The 15579-nt window shown below is 43.6% G+C and overlaps 1 protein-coding gene across 2 annotated transcripts; it reads right to left on the bottom strand.

The window, feature by feature from the left end:
• Nucleotides 1-5314: 5314 nt before the first annotated feature.
• On the bottom strand, nucleotides 5315-13609 carry LOC118361372 (prostaglandin E synthase 3-like). Of its 2 annotated transcripts, none has more exons than XM_035741244.2 (8): nucleotides 13288-13609; nucleotides 10229-10342; nucleotides 9880-9949; nucleotides 9651-9749; nucleotides 9343-9480; nucleotides 9154-9210; nucleotides 6559-6586; nucleotides 5315-6402 (listed from the first exon to the last, which is right to left on the bottom strand). In XM_035741244.2, coding segments are annotated over exons 1-8 (528 nt in total). In that variant the 5' UTR covers nucleotides 13290-13609; the 3' UTR covers nucleotides 5315-6382. The 2 variants fall into 2 exon arrangements, with proteins under 2 accessions (XP_035597137.1, XP_035597138.1); XM_035741245.1 differs by having other exon boundaries at nucleotides 9391-9480; nucleotides 13288-13607.
• Between the last annotated feature and the right edge of the window lie 1970 nt (nucleotides 13610-15579).

Raw genomic sequence — 15579 nt, 5'->3', positions numbered from 1 at the left:
GAAACAACAGTGAAGTGGGCAGGACAGTACGGATTTCTTCTCTGAATAACAGACAGGATGGCATTGTCTCCCTCAATCCGTGCAATGGCTACTGCTATAGGTTTCAGGAGTTTCAGGCTGTTTACCACTCTCTCCCAAAATACATAATCCAGGAGGATCCTCTTCATGGGGCTGTCCATATCGGCAGACTGTGATATGGCCATTTCCTGGAGAGACTCCTTCCCCTCCAGGAGACTGTCAAACATGACAACAACACCACCCTCTTGCTCTTATTCTTCTCACTTTGCTGGGTGAGGTAGATTGCTGCAATAACTTGATGGCCCTTCACATACCTAACCATTTCCTTGGCTCTCTTTGAGAGTGTATCCATTGTTTTCAGTGCCATGATGTCCTTGAAGAGCAGATTCAATGCATGAGCAGCACAGCCAATGGGTGTGATGTGAGGGTAGGACCCCTCCACCTTAGACCAAGCAGCCTTCATGTTCACAGCATTGTCTGTCACCAGTGCAAATACCTTCTGTGGTCCAAGGTCATTGATGACTGCCTTCAGCTCATCTGCAATGTAGAGACCGGTGTGTCTGTTGTCCCGTGTGTCTGTGTACTTGTAGAATACTGGTTGAGGGGTGGAGATGATGTAGTTAATTATTCCTTGCCCACAAACATTCGACCACCCATCAGAGATGATCGCAATAGTCTGCTATCTCTATGATTTGCTTGAACTTCACTTGAACTCTGCATCCAGCAAATGAGTAGATAAAGCATGTCTGGTTGGAGGGGTGTATGCTGGACGAAGAACATTCAGAAATCTCTTCCAATGCACATTGCCTGTGAGCATCAGAGGTGAACCATTTGCATACACAGCCCGAGCAAGACATTCATCAGCATTTCTCTGACTACGTTCCTCCATTGAGGAAAAAAACGTATGATTTCAGGAGGACCATGAGCTGTTGCTATCGGTAAGGTGTCTGATTCATCATTTACACCTCGAATAGAAGCAGAGGGACTTTTGTCAGAGGTTGCTTGTTGTGAGTGCTGAGGGAACATTATGCACTTGGCCAGATGATTCTGCATTTTTGTTGCATTCTTCACATATGATTAGGCACAGTATTTGCAAATGTACACAGCCTTTCCTTCTACATTAGCTGCAGCGAAATGTCTCCACACATCAGATAGTGCCCGTGGCAATTTCCTGTAAATATTAGGGGGGGGGGGATTAGAGAGAAAAAAACAGATACAATTCCATGTACAAATAGTTAAGCAGTTAGATTAAACAACTCCTTTGTAAGATTATGGGCTCAATAGCATCTCATTAGTGTGCAAGATCTTGAGAATCAGCTGTACGTGTGATGGAAGAGTGCACTGCACATGATGGAAGAATACACTGTTCATGCAGAGGGTTGCAATTCCATTTGAATTAGGGATAGTTTAACCAAAATATGCCACAAGACCTAGAATTGCCTTATGTGTATCCCACAAATAAAGGTTCACTGTTATAAGCTAACGTTTTTGATGAATTTCAGCAAAATTCCTCATTCTCTGGCTTTACTTCCCATTTTCCCTGAACGATTCCAACCCTACTTGATGATCTTTTTGGCATTCCTGTGACATCGGGTGCTGTAGGTGTCATGGAGGGCAGGTAGTTTGCCCCCGGTGATGCGTTGTGCAGACCGCACCACCCTATGGAGAGCCTTGCGGTTGAGTGCGGTGCAGTTGCCGTACCAGGCTGTGATACAGCCCGACAGGATGCTCTTGATTGTGCATCTGTAACGGTTTGTCAGGGTTTTGGGTGACAAGCCACATTTCTTCAGCCTCCTGAGGTTGAGGCACCGTTGCTCCTTCTTCACCACACTGTCTGTGGTTGGACCATTTCAGTTTGTCTGTGATGTGTTCGCCGAGGAACTTTCCACCTTCTCCACTGCTGTCCCTTTGATGTGGATAGGGGGCTGCTCCCTCTGCTGTTTCCTGAAGTCCACGATCATCTCCTTTTGTTTTGTTGATGTTGAGGTTGTTTACCTGAAACCACACTCCGAGTGCCCTCACCTCCTCCCTGTAGATTGTCTCGTCATTGTTTGGTAATCAAGCCAACTACTTTTGTGTAGTCTGCAAACTTGATGATTGATTGCATCAATTATTCTGCGGGTCAGATGATTGGACATCTGAAATCTGATAAGATAGCCAGAGTGAATTTACTAACACACACTTAGACTTGTTTTCAATTAGAATTACATATATACAACTCACATGAATTTAGTCATCCCTAAAGTTACAATTACAAAAATACCTACAGAAATACAATAATTTTCTATGTACAACATTTATATTTTTAGTGACACTTTTCACCCATCACACTGGAATTTAACGCAGTATGCTTTCTTTTTTTTAAATGTTTATATATAGCCCTATTCTCATTTTAGTGTAATTAATTAGACAGATACTGATTCTATATGTACTTTGACATTTAATGCTTGTTGTAGATAAGCATAGTTCTCGGTGGCCATCTTTCACCTTTCTCAGTGGCCTCCCCATCCCCTATACCCAGTGGTCAACAGGGCTCCGGGCAGCCGAGCGGAAATGGAGGAAATGGAGGAAAACTCGCCTCCCTGCGGACCTGGCATCCTTTCGCTCCCTCCTCTCTACATTTTCCTCTTCTGTCTCGGCTGCTAAAGCCACTTTCTACCACTCTAAATTCCAAGCTTCTGCCTCTAACCCTAGGAAGCTCTTTGCCACCTTCTCCTCCCTCCTGAATCCTCCTCCCCCCCCTCCCTCTCTGCAGATGACTTCGTCAACCATTTTGAAAAGAAGGTCGACGACATCCGATCCTCGTTTGCTAAGTCAAACGACACCGCTGGTTCTGCTCACACTGCCCTACCCTGTGCTCTGACCTCTTTCTCCCTCTCTCTCCAGATGAAATCTTGCGTCTTGTGACGGCCGGCCGCCCAACAACCTGCCCGCTCGACCCTATCCCCTCCTCTCTTCTCCAGACCATTTCCGGAGACCTTCTCCCTTACCTCACCTCGCTCATCAACTCATCCCTGACCGCTGGCTACGTCCCTTCCGTCTTCAAGAGAGCGAGAGTTGCACCCCTTCTGAAAAAACCTACACTCGATCCCTCCGATGTCAACAACTACAGACCAGTATCCCTTCTTTCTTTTCTCTCCAAAACTCTTGAACGTGCCGTCCTTGGCCAGCTCTCCCGCTATCTCTCTCAGAATGACCTTCTTGATCCAAATCAGTCAGGTTTCAAGACTAGTCATTCAACTGAGACTGCTCTTCTCTGTATCACGGAGGCGCTCCGCTAAAGCTAACTCTCTCTCCTCTGCTCTCATCCTTCTAGACCTATCGGCTGCCTTCGATACTGTGAACCATCAGATCCTCCTCTCCACCCTCTCCGAGTTGGGCATCTCCGGCGCGGCCCACGCTTGGATTGCGTCCTACCTGACAGGTCGCTCCTACCAGGTGGCGTGGCGAGAATCTGTCTCCTCACCAAGCGCTCTCACCACTGGTGTCCCCCAGGGCTCTGTTCTAGGCCCTCTCCTATTCTCGCTATACACCAAGTCACTTGGCTCTGTCATAACCTCACATGGTCTCTCCTATCATTGCTATGCAGACGACACACAATTAATCTTTTCATTTCCCCCTTCTGATGACCAGGTGGCGAATCGCATCTCTGCATGTCTGGCAGACATATCAGTGTGGATGACGGATCACCACCTCAAGCTGAACCTCGGCAAGACGGAGCTGCTCTTCCTCCCGGGGAAGGACTGCCCGTTCCATGATCTCGCCATCACGGTTGACAACTCCATTGTGTCCTCCTCCCAGAGCGCTAAGAACCTTGGCGTGATCCTGGACAACACCCTGTCGTTCTCAACTAACATCAAGGCGGTGGCCCGTTCCTGTAGGTTCATGCTCTACAACATCCGCAGAGTACGACCCTGCCTCACACAGGAAGCGGCGCAGGTCCTAATCCAGGCACTTGTCATCTCCCGTCTGGATTACTGCAACTCGCTGTTGGCTGGGCTCCCTGCCTGTGCCATTAAACCCCTACAACTCATCCAGAACGCCGCAGCCCGTCTGGTGTTCAACCTTCCCAAGTTCTCTCACGTCACCCCGCTCCTCCGCTCTCTCCACTGGCTTCCAGTTGAAGCTCGCATCCGCTACAAGACCATGGTGCTTGCCTACGGAGCTGTGAGGGGAACGGCACCTCAGTACCTCCAGGCTCTGATCAGGCCCTACACCCAAACAAGGGCACTGCGTTCATCCACCTCTGGCCTGCTCGCCTCCCTACCACTGAGGAAGTACAGTTCCCGCTCAGCCCAGTCAAAACTGTTCACTGCTCTGGCCCCCAATGGTGGAACAAACTCCCTCACGACGCCAGGACAGCGGAGTCAATCACCACCTTCCGGAGACACCTGAAACCCCACCTCTTTAAGGAATACCTAGGATAGGATAAGTAATCCTTCTCACCCCCCTTTTAAGATTTAGATGCACTATTGTAAAGTGACTGTTCCACTGGATGTCATAAGGTGAATGCACCAATTTGTAAGTCGCTCTGGATAAGAGCGTCTGCTAAATGACTTAAATGTAATGTAATGTAAATGTCATCCGCTGCTCAGACATGTGCTTCTACACTTGCATTGCTTGCTGTTTGGGGTTTTAGGCTGGGTTTCTGTACAGCACTTTGAGATATCAGCTGATGTACAAAGGGCTATATAAATCAATTTGATGTCACTCTCCTCCATCATTTCACCCCAAAAGAACAGATGATACAATATATACTCAAATGTTGATTATAAACTGGGTGTTTCGAGCCCCAGAGTGCTGATTGGCTGACAAAAAAGTTGTTACTGCTCCAATTACATTGGTAAGTAGTTTTAACAGCAATAAGGCACCTCACCTGTTTGTGGTATATGGCCAATATACCATGGCTAAGGGCCATTTCCAGGCTCTCTGCGTAATAACAGCCCATAGCCATGGTATATCCCCAATGTACCACACTCCCTTGTACCTTTTTTGCTTAATTAGTAACCTATTTAAAAGTGCAAGGTTGGGGGGGAAACAAGCGTGCACCCAAGCGCTCATAACGTTATTGGTGATAGATATTGAACACGGAGCAGAATTATTTCTAGGATATTTATCTTCCTTCTTCAGCGAGCAGCTTTCCAAATATGTCTGGAGGCTGAGGAATACAGCTTTATACAGGAGTCTGTTCTTGGTAAATGGTTTTGGAAAAACAGTGATTAGTGTATTTCAGTAGCCATGTCGCACCCTAAAACTGCTTTGACACGCATACAGTCTTCAAAACACACACACCATGTGAAACATGAGTCTTAGTTTATTAAAAAGACAGACAATAAAAAATAAAAAAATCCACTGCAATTCAACATCAATTTAAGTTCTTCAGCCTGTGATAACCTGACAAGTTGACATACACACCAATTAACGACCACCAATAACGACGCTTCTATTCATCTCCCCGGACTTACATTTTCTTGACAGTGCAAATATAATTTGGTCATCATACAAGTTTACCATCTCATATCAACAACCCACTCCCCACACAAGGGATATTTTAACTGCCATAACTCTAAACAGATGGAATATTCTTTAGGGTACAAGACAAATCCAGATGTTTACAAAGGCCTAAACAGATAGGAATGTGTATGCGCTATTCCTGCGTAAATGTGTGAATAACTCAACTGCTGTTGGATCGCAAATAGTAATACAGGATTAGTCAAATAACAAAAAGTGGGGAGCAACATATCAAGTCAGATGCCTGTAATGAATTCCAGAACATTTCAAATCTAAATGAACATAACATTGAAAAACTGTTTGCGACATAACAGGTGAGGAAGAAAGGGAAACACGTAAGCGTAAAGGTTAAGCTACTGAAACACGGAACCGTTTCTCTGATCACTATCTATATGCCACAGGGGAGGGAGGCTCACAAGTGGGAACCAAACAGAAAATGTTCAACTGTTCTGGTACACTGCTCAACTAACTTAACACAGAACCTTGTGGGGGAGGATGAAACAGATGTTTAATTACTTTTCATTACACTTGACAATCTCTTCACATGTATTGCTTTCTAGGTTGAGGATGACTATACAGTACATCCGTAACAAATCATGAATGCTTAATCTAATAATAGTAAAAACAGGACACGCCAAGAGTGCAGCACTGCAAATGGAAGTGGAGACTGCTACTCTGTACAACACTATGCATATCAACCTTAAGTGGACTGATTGGAAATTAGCTCTGGAGCAGAGGCTATGGATTTAAACATGGCTACCGACTCATATCCGTACAGATTTTTTCCCCCCCAGTCTTCAATTTCAAGATAGTTTGATTCTTCCTTCCATCCCTCTTCCAGGTTTGAGGTTTTTCATTCCAAATCAGGCATTTCTGGGGGGAAAAATATTAATAATGGAAAGTCAATAAATGGCCATGTGATAAAAACAACAATATACTTCAGATAGTACTTAACATTTCTGGCTTAAGGGATGTCAGAGTATAAAAATTATTAGAAATCTCAGTGTGATGAGAAAACATTTCACTTACTTTCATCGTCACTATCTGCAGACTCATCCTAAACAGGAATAGAAATAAGCATGAGAAGTTGCATATGAAAAGATCCTGACTGACAATTTTGTCGCATTTTGCGACCCGCTTACTTGGCTGTGGAAGTTCAATTTGTAATTGGTCGTATGGATGCGAGCTGCACATTCTACATGGTCACCTCATGCAAAACTTACTATTTTTCTAAGGGGTTAGGTTAAAACCATGATTTGCTCAAAAACAGTTAAGAGCATTATCTTCATCATTCCTGCAATGAAAGTATCTGCCATGGCCCAGTGCCTGTTTGGCTGGGGACTGCTGCGGTGACAAGTGGGCCACTCACTGCCCTTTCCGGGGGTGGAAAATAATGCTCTGGGAGAATCTCTTCTGATTGTATAACATTTCAAAATCCAATTACGGTGAAAACAGCTATCCTGTGTTATACAGTTGTCACTATTGAAGAGGCATTTCACAGCTTTCTTATTAATTTCTCAACTCTCAATATTGAGCTCAATAGCACCCTTTTAAAACAAAGATATTTTAAAGGCCTATGGCTTTTGAGTTATAGAGTGCGTGAAATGCACATCTGCCATTGTGATTGCATAAGTCTCACTGGGAAGTAGGCTACAACTGCAAAGCTTTTTAGGAGATTACATTTACTGTTAGATTAATACATGGATACTAGCATTGGGTATTAGTTAGCAATCTAGCATTTGAGTTTGTACTTACTCAGGTGGTGAATTGAACCTAGATTAGTGCGTAAAGATTTGTTCAATAGAGATTTATTTGCCAAACAAATCTGGAAACTGGGTTCTACTAAGTTAACATGTGAACATACAGAGACTTGTTCCGAAGCAACTCCTGCGTTGCTTGGCTGTGTGCTTAGGGTCATTGTCCTGTTGGATGGTGAACCTTCGCCCCAGTCTGCGGTCCTGAGCAGGTTTTCACCAAAGAGCTCTCTGTACTTTGCTCTGTTCATCTTCGCCTCGATCCTGACTCGTCTCTCAGTCCCTGCCGCTGAAAAACATGCACACAGCATAATGCTGCCACCACCATGCTTCACCGTAGGGATGGTGCCAGTTTCCTCCAGACGTGAGACTTGGCATTCAGGCCAAACAGTTTAACCTTGGTTTCAGCAGACAAGAGAGTCTTGTTTCTCATGGTCTGAGAGTCTTAGATACCTTCTGGCAAACTCCAAGCGGGCTGTCATGTACCTTTTACTGAGGAGTGGCTTCTGTCTGGCCACTACCATAAAGGCCTGATTGGTGGTGTGCTCCTTCTGGAAGGTTCTCCCATCTCCACATAGGAACTTTAGAGCTCTGTCAGAGTGAACATCAGGTTCTTGGTTCGCTGACCAAGGCCCTTCTCCGATTGCTCAGTTTGGCCCGGCAGCCAGCTCTAGGATGAGTCTTGGTGGGTTCCAAACTTCTTCCATTTAAGAATGATGGAGGCCACTGTGTTCTTGGAGACCTTCAATGCAGCAACATTTTTTTGGTACCCTCCCCCAGATCTGTGCCTCGACACAATCATGTCTCAGAGCTCTATGGACAATTCCTTCAACCTCATGGCTTTGTTTTTGCTCTGACATGGACTGTCAACTGTGAGACCTTATCTGGACAGGTGTGTGCTGTTCCAAATCACATCCAATCAATTGAATTTACCCCAGGTGGACTCCAATCAAGTAGTAGAAATATCAAAGATGATCAATGGAAACAGTAATACCCGTTTTCACTTTTTCCATTATGGGGTAGTGTGTAGATTGCTGAGGATTATTATTTATTTAATCCATTTTAAAATAAGGCTGTAACGTAACAAAAATCTGGAATAAGCCAAAGGGTCCGAAAACTTTCTGAAGGTACTGTACTTCCATACATTTCTTAAACTGGTACTAGGGACCTTCAGACGAGTCTTATGAGCCTTATGGTTGTCCTAGAGCAAAACAACCACAAGTACGCGTTCGTAGTGTGTCGGCCAAATTATTTGGACAATACATACAGAAATTGGCATCAGTAGTTGTACTGACCTCAGACAAGTCCCGTGACTCCGTGAGTCTCATCTTTCCAGAGGGGTCATAATAGTTTGGCCAAACTGAACGATTTGTGATAAGGGCGATTTTCGCAGTGTCACCATGGCAGATGCCGAAGACCGATATTGGCGGATTGAGACGCACCCCACTAAAAAAACACATCTTAAACAGGGATTTTAATGGATTTTTTTCTTCGTTAATTTGATTTCCACAGGGCCACGGAAATTGTAGGAGAAGGGTTAACAAAGCACTGAATATCTTTATAAAGACGATTACTCATTTTCTCTATTGCATGCCGCCGTAGGAAAAACTGGTGCAACCAAATCATGGGCTGATGCAACCAACTGGAGAAACCTAATGGCAACAGTGCCACCAGGGGAAATTTGTGTGACTCGCTGATATGACCGTCGCAATTAAGATTTTAACATATTGTGTCCCACACATTCTTCTAAAGGGACTGATCAGTCATTAGCAAGCCCATACACAAGAGGCACATGACATTGTGTTTTTGTACAAAGTCAAGTAAAGTGAAACGGAGAAAAAGAGAATGAACTCCACAGAGTAGCTCTTACATCATCAGCACCATCTAGATCAGGTAGGTCATCTTCCCCTCCCATGTTGTTCATCATCTGCAATCAGAATCACAAAGAACAGTCTGAGCCAAATATCATCATGCTGCCATGTACTCATTTGTACAGTCTTGGCCCAACCGTCCATACAGCAATCAAGAGCAAGTTCACCAGTTGCCCTAGGGCCCTTACTTTAGCCATTGCTTCTTGTGTGTTGAACGCCATATCCCCATCTCCTACCTCTGAGAAACGATCGAAGTTGCCTAGCTCCTCATCCGAATCGTCCTCCCAGTCTTTCCAGTTGTTAAAGTCGACGCTGAGCCAAGTTAGCTGTTGAGGGATGAAAAAAAGGCTTGCAGATGCTCGTTTGGAGGATAGCTTCCTGGCTCCTTACATGCATTTAGAATTCAGCGTGTTCCAAAATCAATTATCAACCAATACTTAAGCACAGAATTTTTATTTAACTATATATGGCAAATACATTACACACTAGAACTGACCTTAGCCTTCTCTTTTGTTAGCCTCAGCCACGGCTTCCCAGGTTCTGCTTTTCGCAAACAGCACAACACTGACCGATCTGTGCGTTTGTGCATGGATTCCTGTGTGTGTACAAGAGATACATGAACACTTTCATTCCGCAAAATAAAATTCCATTACTTATACCTCATGCGATCTGTACCTCGTCCTGAGGACAGGGTGACAATGTAAGGAAGTGATTGAGTGCCTCACATTTTGATCAATGGCTTCGAAAAGGTCTACTTCATTCTCGTGTTTGACTTGGTCAGTTCCTCCAAGACAACTGGTAAAGGGAGGGGTGAAAAGAATTCAGCATAAATTTGACTTAAAATGGATTCTCCGGTACTTATGTATACTTTTTAACCAGTAGTTCTGAAAGTAACACTCACAAGCCAAAGTGGGCTCCGACACATCCATCCCAAAGTGGGAGGGTTAAAATATAATTAGTAGTTGCTAAAGTCCCGGAGCACATATTTAAAATGAATTAGAAGGATTTTCACATGCCTAGAGCAGTTCGGCAAACTTTTTCTTTACAACTCCATTGACAAATGTCATAACTCACCTGAAAGCAAACTTTGCTTTCTCGAAATTGATCTTGACATCCTTGCTGTCCGCTACGCAGAACTCGATGTAGACGGAGTCCCGTCTGTCATACCACTTAGCAGTCGCTGGATGCCTGGAAACACAGATCAAGAAACTCAAAGAATGCCAACGTACTACATAATAACCCCCCCCCCAGGAGAATCTCCTGCTGGTATTTTCCAGCAATGTTGTCTTGGATCACAAACTGCATGCAAATCAACCCAAATCATTACACTGATCCTACAGCTGTACCCAAGGGTAACTCCTACCCCAGTGATACTAATAGTGGGAGGCGGGGACAAACGTCTGTGAAGCACCTGCATGGAGCAGGTGGGACACAAAGGCTCACCGTCAAAGACAGGTGTATCAGGTTGCCAATAAGGCATCAATTTGCTGCGAGTACAGTAAAGGCAAGATGGTTCCAAAATGGAAAACGGCTGAACATTTATTAAAAAGCAACCCATTTATTAAAAAGCAACAGATTCACGGTGATCATATCAAGAGGATGGAAAATACTGATGTTATGGCAAAGCTGATTGAAACATCTATAGCTCTTCAAAACTGGCATTATGTCATGCCAATCACATATGCAAAGTTCACTGTGCAAACTCAACTGTGATCATTTAAAAACATTCAATTTTTTCATTAATTTAACTACTTCCTGCTCTCATGTGATTCTGTTTGTTGGATTAGAAAAGCCCCAATGCAAATGTAATTTATCTTACCATACAGCTGATTTGACAGTGCATTCGGAAAGTATTCAGACCCCTTGAACCCCCCAAAACTTTTATGTTACAGCCTTATTGGAATGGATTCAATTGTTTTTGTCCCCCTTCAATCTATACAAAATACCCCATAATGACAAAGCACTCAGTACTTTGAAGAACTTTAGACAGCCTCGAGTCACAAGCTTGGCACACCTGTATTTGAGGAGTTTCTCCCATTCTTCTCTGCAGATCCTCTCAATCTCTGTCAGGTTGGAGGAGGAGCATCGCCGCACAGCCAAGTTCACGTCTATCCAAAGATGTTCGACCAGTCAGGGCTCTGGCTGGGCCACTCAAGGACATTGGAGACTTGTCGCACAGCCACTCCTGCTGGAAGCTGAACCTTCACCCTCAGCCTGAGGTCCTGAGAGCACTGTAGCAGGTTTTCATCAAGGATCTCTCTGTACATCTTTGCCTCAATCCTGACTAGTCTCCCAGTCCCTGCCGCTGAAAAACACCCCCATAGCATGATGCTGCCACCACGCTTCACGTTAGGGATGGTGCCAGATTACCTCCAGATGTGACACTTAGCATTCAGGCCAAATAGTTCAATCTTGGTTTCACCCAGAGTAACTTGTTCCTCATGCTCCAAGAGTCTTTTGGTGCCTTTTGGCAAACTACAAGTGGGCTGTCATGTGCCTTTTACTGAGGAGTGGCTTCTGTCTGGACAGTAACATAAAGGCCTGATTGGTGCAGTGCTGCAGAGATGGTTGTCCTTCTGAAAGGTTCTTTGGAGCTCTGTCAGAGTGATCGGGTTCTTGGTCACCTCCCTGACCAAAGTCCTTCTCCCGATTGCTCAGTTTGGCTGGGCGGCCAGCTCTAGGAAGCATCTCGGTGGTTCCAAACTTCTTTCATTTAAGAATGATGGGGACCATTGATGGTTCTTGGGGACCATCAATGCTGCAGACATGTTTGGGGATCCTCCTACAGATCTGTGCCTTGACACAATCTTGTCTCTGAGTTCTATGGACAATTCCTTCGGCCTCGTGACTGGGTTTTTGCTCTGACAGACATTGTCAACTTTTCAGTTTGTTGACAGGTGTGTGCTTTTCCAAATCATGTCCAATCAATTGAATTTACCACAGGAGAATGCCAATGAAGTTGTAGAATCAGCTCAAGAATGACCAATAGAAACAGGATACAGCTGAACTCAATTTCGAGTCTCATGGCAAATGGTCGGGATACATATGTAAATGTAGTATTTCTGTTTTTATTTTAAATACATTTGCTAACATTTCTACAGACAAGTTATAGATTTGTCATTAAGGAGTAGTGTATGTACAGGTGAGGGGGATTTTTCCCCCATCCATTTTAGAATAAGGCTGTAACATCAAATGTAGGAAAAGTCAACGTGCCCGAATACTTTCCGAATGCACGTAACGTTAGCTACTATTAAGGACAGTCAACAATGAGCATGCTGTATCATTAGCAATCTCGCTTGGCTTCCTTACAGCTACAGTCAGCAGTAGGATAAACAGTCGTTCATTTTGTTGAGAGCAACCGGACATTATTTTACCATTTGCACGGTATGAATAAACATTTCGTTCCACCAAAACATTTACATTACATTTACATTTAACGATGCATCGTTCATTATTTCTAGAAATCCTCTTAAGCTGGCTAGCTACTTAGGCTAGATAGAGCTCTTTGAACGCTAATGTTACATCTCGTGAATGGGTTTCCGTTCTGTGGCTAACGTAAGCTAACTAGCTAGATAGGTAAGGCCAACCCATGGTGATTATCTATATGCTAACTAATCTAGCTAGTTAATAAAGTTAATCAGTTGTAGAATATGTTTTGCTACCTGGCTAGTTAGCTAGCGTTAGCTCACTGGAACATGGACAGGAAAACACGCCATGCGGAGCCATGCACTTGACCACACTAACGCGTTAGTTAGCAGGCCAACTTCCGTTACTGTAAGCTAGATAGTTAGCCAGTTAACTAGTTAGTTTCTACTAATGGGCAACATTCCCATTAGCCAAAAGGGCCTGAGTAAACAGAAAACGAGTAAATATTAAGTTGGCTAGCGCTATTTATCAAATGGTCATTGGCATTCTCGTGAACTTGCATTGTAAATGAGCTTGGTAGTTAACAGAAAACTATGAAAGAAGGCCTATCATCACTAGGTGTTCCTCCCGTCTTTCGCAAAAGCATGTTGGTATGCTAGGTAGCTAGCAGTATAACAAACCCAACGGCGTTAGCTAGCTATTGGCGCTAGCGTCCTTTTGCTGGCTAAAATTGTACAGGAGCACGCGCTCGCCATTCTTAAACTTACATGTCTTGTTGTATGTCAAATTCCGTTGTGATCGCCGTCTCCTTGGGGATACACAATTCAATTTAGAATACTGTCCTTGTGGGGATTTCGTTTCAATGGGCTGTAGAAAAGTGTGTGCGAACTACAGAACTGTGTATTGTATTCTACACACTGCAAGGCCACCCTGTCTACACCTCGAGGACTCTGAATCCGACCTGACGCTGTGACGCAGCTACCGCGCCTTCGACGTTTCTAGAGCCTTCACGAGCAGGGTTGCCAGGTCTAGTCACATTTTCTTAAACCCAGTGAACTACTCAACATCTACGGCAAGGCCTGAACACTAGCCAAATGTTTGTTTTCAGCAGCAAGAGAGGAGTTGCCACAATTAGCCCCACAAAATATATATAATTTTACATAACGTTATCGAGCGAATTAAGGACTATTGACGTAATTTATAATGACGGGGGGAATAAAATCAGTTTTACATCAAAATAATAATTGTGAGCTAACGTGACTAAAGGAATTTGAATAAGTTGCAAGAAAATATAATTAGCCTTTATTAAACTCGCCAGATCATTTTCCATCAATGGATGTTAACTCGTTTGACTGCCATGATTGTCAATAAATCCCTTAAATGCATAACGATAGACAACTCCAACAGTAGAGTTTGAGGGGTGAAATTTCGAAAGAGGATCTCAATCTCTGCAAGAAACTTGTACGAATTTAAACAATAACAAATGTTTGTCAATTGTGTCAAACCGTTATAGATGGCATATTTGCGAGATTGACTTGTCATTTCAATAGGCATAGGCTCATTACATTTCCGCGATAGCCTATAATAGCCTAGGCAAGATGTAAAATGGACGATTTAGCAGCTTGCTTAGTTCAAATTGAGACTAATTTAACGTAAATAACGAGGTAAGAAGTGCTCCTGTTGCCCAAACGCCTGCTGGAATAGGCTACTCAGGACGGGGTTGTAATTTCAATCACTGAATCATATATTAATAATATGGAGGCTAATTATTAAATAGTTTGCCAGCACCAGGTAGGCTACACAAGTGGCACACGTTTATTTGCAATGCCGCCAGTGATTTCAACATATTTATTGAATTAAATGGATACAGTAACCTTACATAGGCATAGAAATTACTAGGCTACTTAATGGCCAACAGATGTATCCTTCTCAACATGTAATGTCAGTTTCATTGTGGACTTCTCGCCACAACAGAACTTCAATTTGAAATGCCCCTCGCTCGATAACCAATGACTGACTGCATGTTTTGCTTGATATGGTTTTCCATAAACAAAGTCGACATTAGAAGGCAGTTTCAACCAATTTATCTAGTCGTTTTCCTGTGCTTTGTCGCGGTATTTCTTGACGCACATCAGCGCGTTAATATTTTATGGGAAAAGTTAAGGAAATCGGTGTCTCCATAATGACAACCTAAATAGCATACCTGCAACTGCTAAGACCTTGTCATGACGTGCTTCTGTCTTGGGGATCCTGAGTGGCGATGCAGTGCTTAGAGGCGTCACTACAGACCCGGGTTCGATCCTGGGTTGTATCACAACCGGCCTTGATCGGGAGTCCCATAGGGTAGCGCACAATTGGCCCAGCGTCGTCCGGTTCAGGGGAGGGTTTGGCCAGAGTAGGCAGTCATTGTAAATAAGAATCTGTTCTTAAATAAAGGTTAACTAGGCAAGTTAAATAAAATGCATCTTCACTCAAGTGACTCAGCTACCATATGTTTTTACATTGCCAAAGCAAGTGAAATAGGTAAACAAAAAATACTCATTAAACATTACACACAGAAGTTCCAAATGAAGACATTTCAAATGTCATATTATGGCTATATAACGATGTGCAAATAGTTAAAGTATAAAAGGGAACATAAATATGGGTTATTCACTGTTGCCCATCTCTTGTGGCAACAGGTCACACATATTGCTGCTGTGACGGCACACTGTGGTATTTCACCCAGTATGTGTGAGTTTATCAAAATTGGATGTGTTCGAATTCTTTGTGTGTCTGAAATCTCACTCTGCCTGATAATCAGCAGCAGTGAAATGTATACACTGCTCAAAAAAATAAAGGGAACACTTAAACAACACAATGTAACTCCAAGTCAATCACACTTTTGTGAAATCAAACTGTCCACTTAGGTAACAACACTGATTGACAAATTTCACATGCTGTTGTGCAAATGGAATAGACAACAGGTGGAAATTAGCAAGACACCTCCAATAAAGGAGTGGTTCTGCAGGTAGTGACCAGACCGCTTCTCAGTTCCTATGCTTCCTGGCTGATGTTTT

This window comes from Oncorhynchus keta, chromosome 28, assembly GCF_023373465.1.
Source record: "Oncorhynchus keta strain PuntledgeMale-10-30-2019 chromosome 28, Oket_V2, whole genome shotgun sequence".
Taxonomy (NCBI): domain Eukaryota; kingdom Metazoa; phylum Chordata; class Actinopteri; order Salmoniformes; family Salmonidae; genus Oncorhynchus; species Oncorhynchus keta.
This window is presented reverse-complemented; position numbering and strand designations above follow the sequence as displayed.

Coding starts and splice junctions, on each gene's coding strand:
- LOC118361372 (XM_035741244.2), bottom strand. Junction 9,950..10,228: donor AAAGCAAAGTTTGCTTTCAG/GTGAGTTATGAC, acceptor TCCCTTTACCAG/TTGTCTTGGAGGAACTGACC. Junction 6,403..6,558: donor TGCAGATAGTGACGATGAAA/GTAAGTGAAATG, acceptor TTTTCCCCCCAG/AAATGCCTGATTTGGAATGA.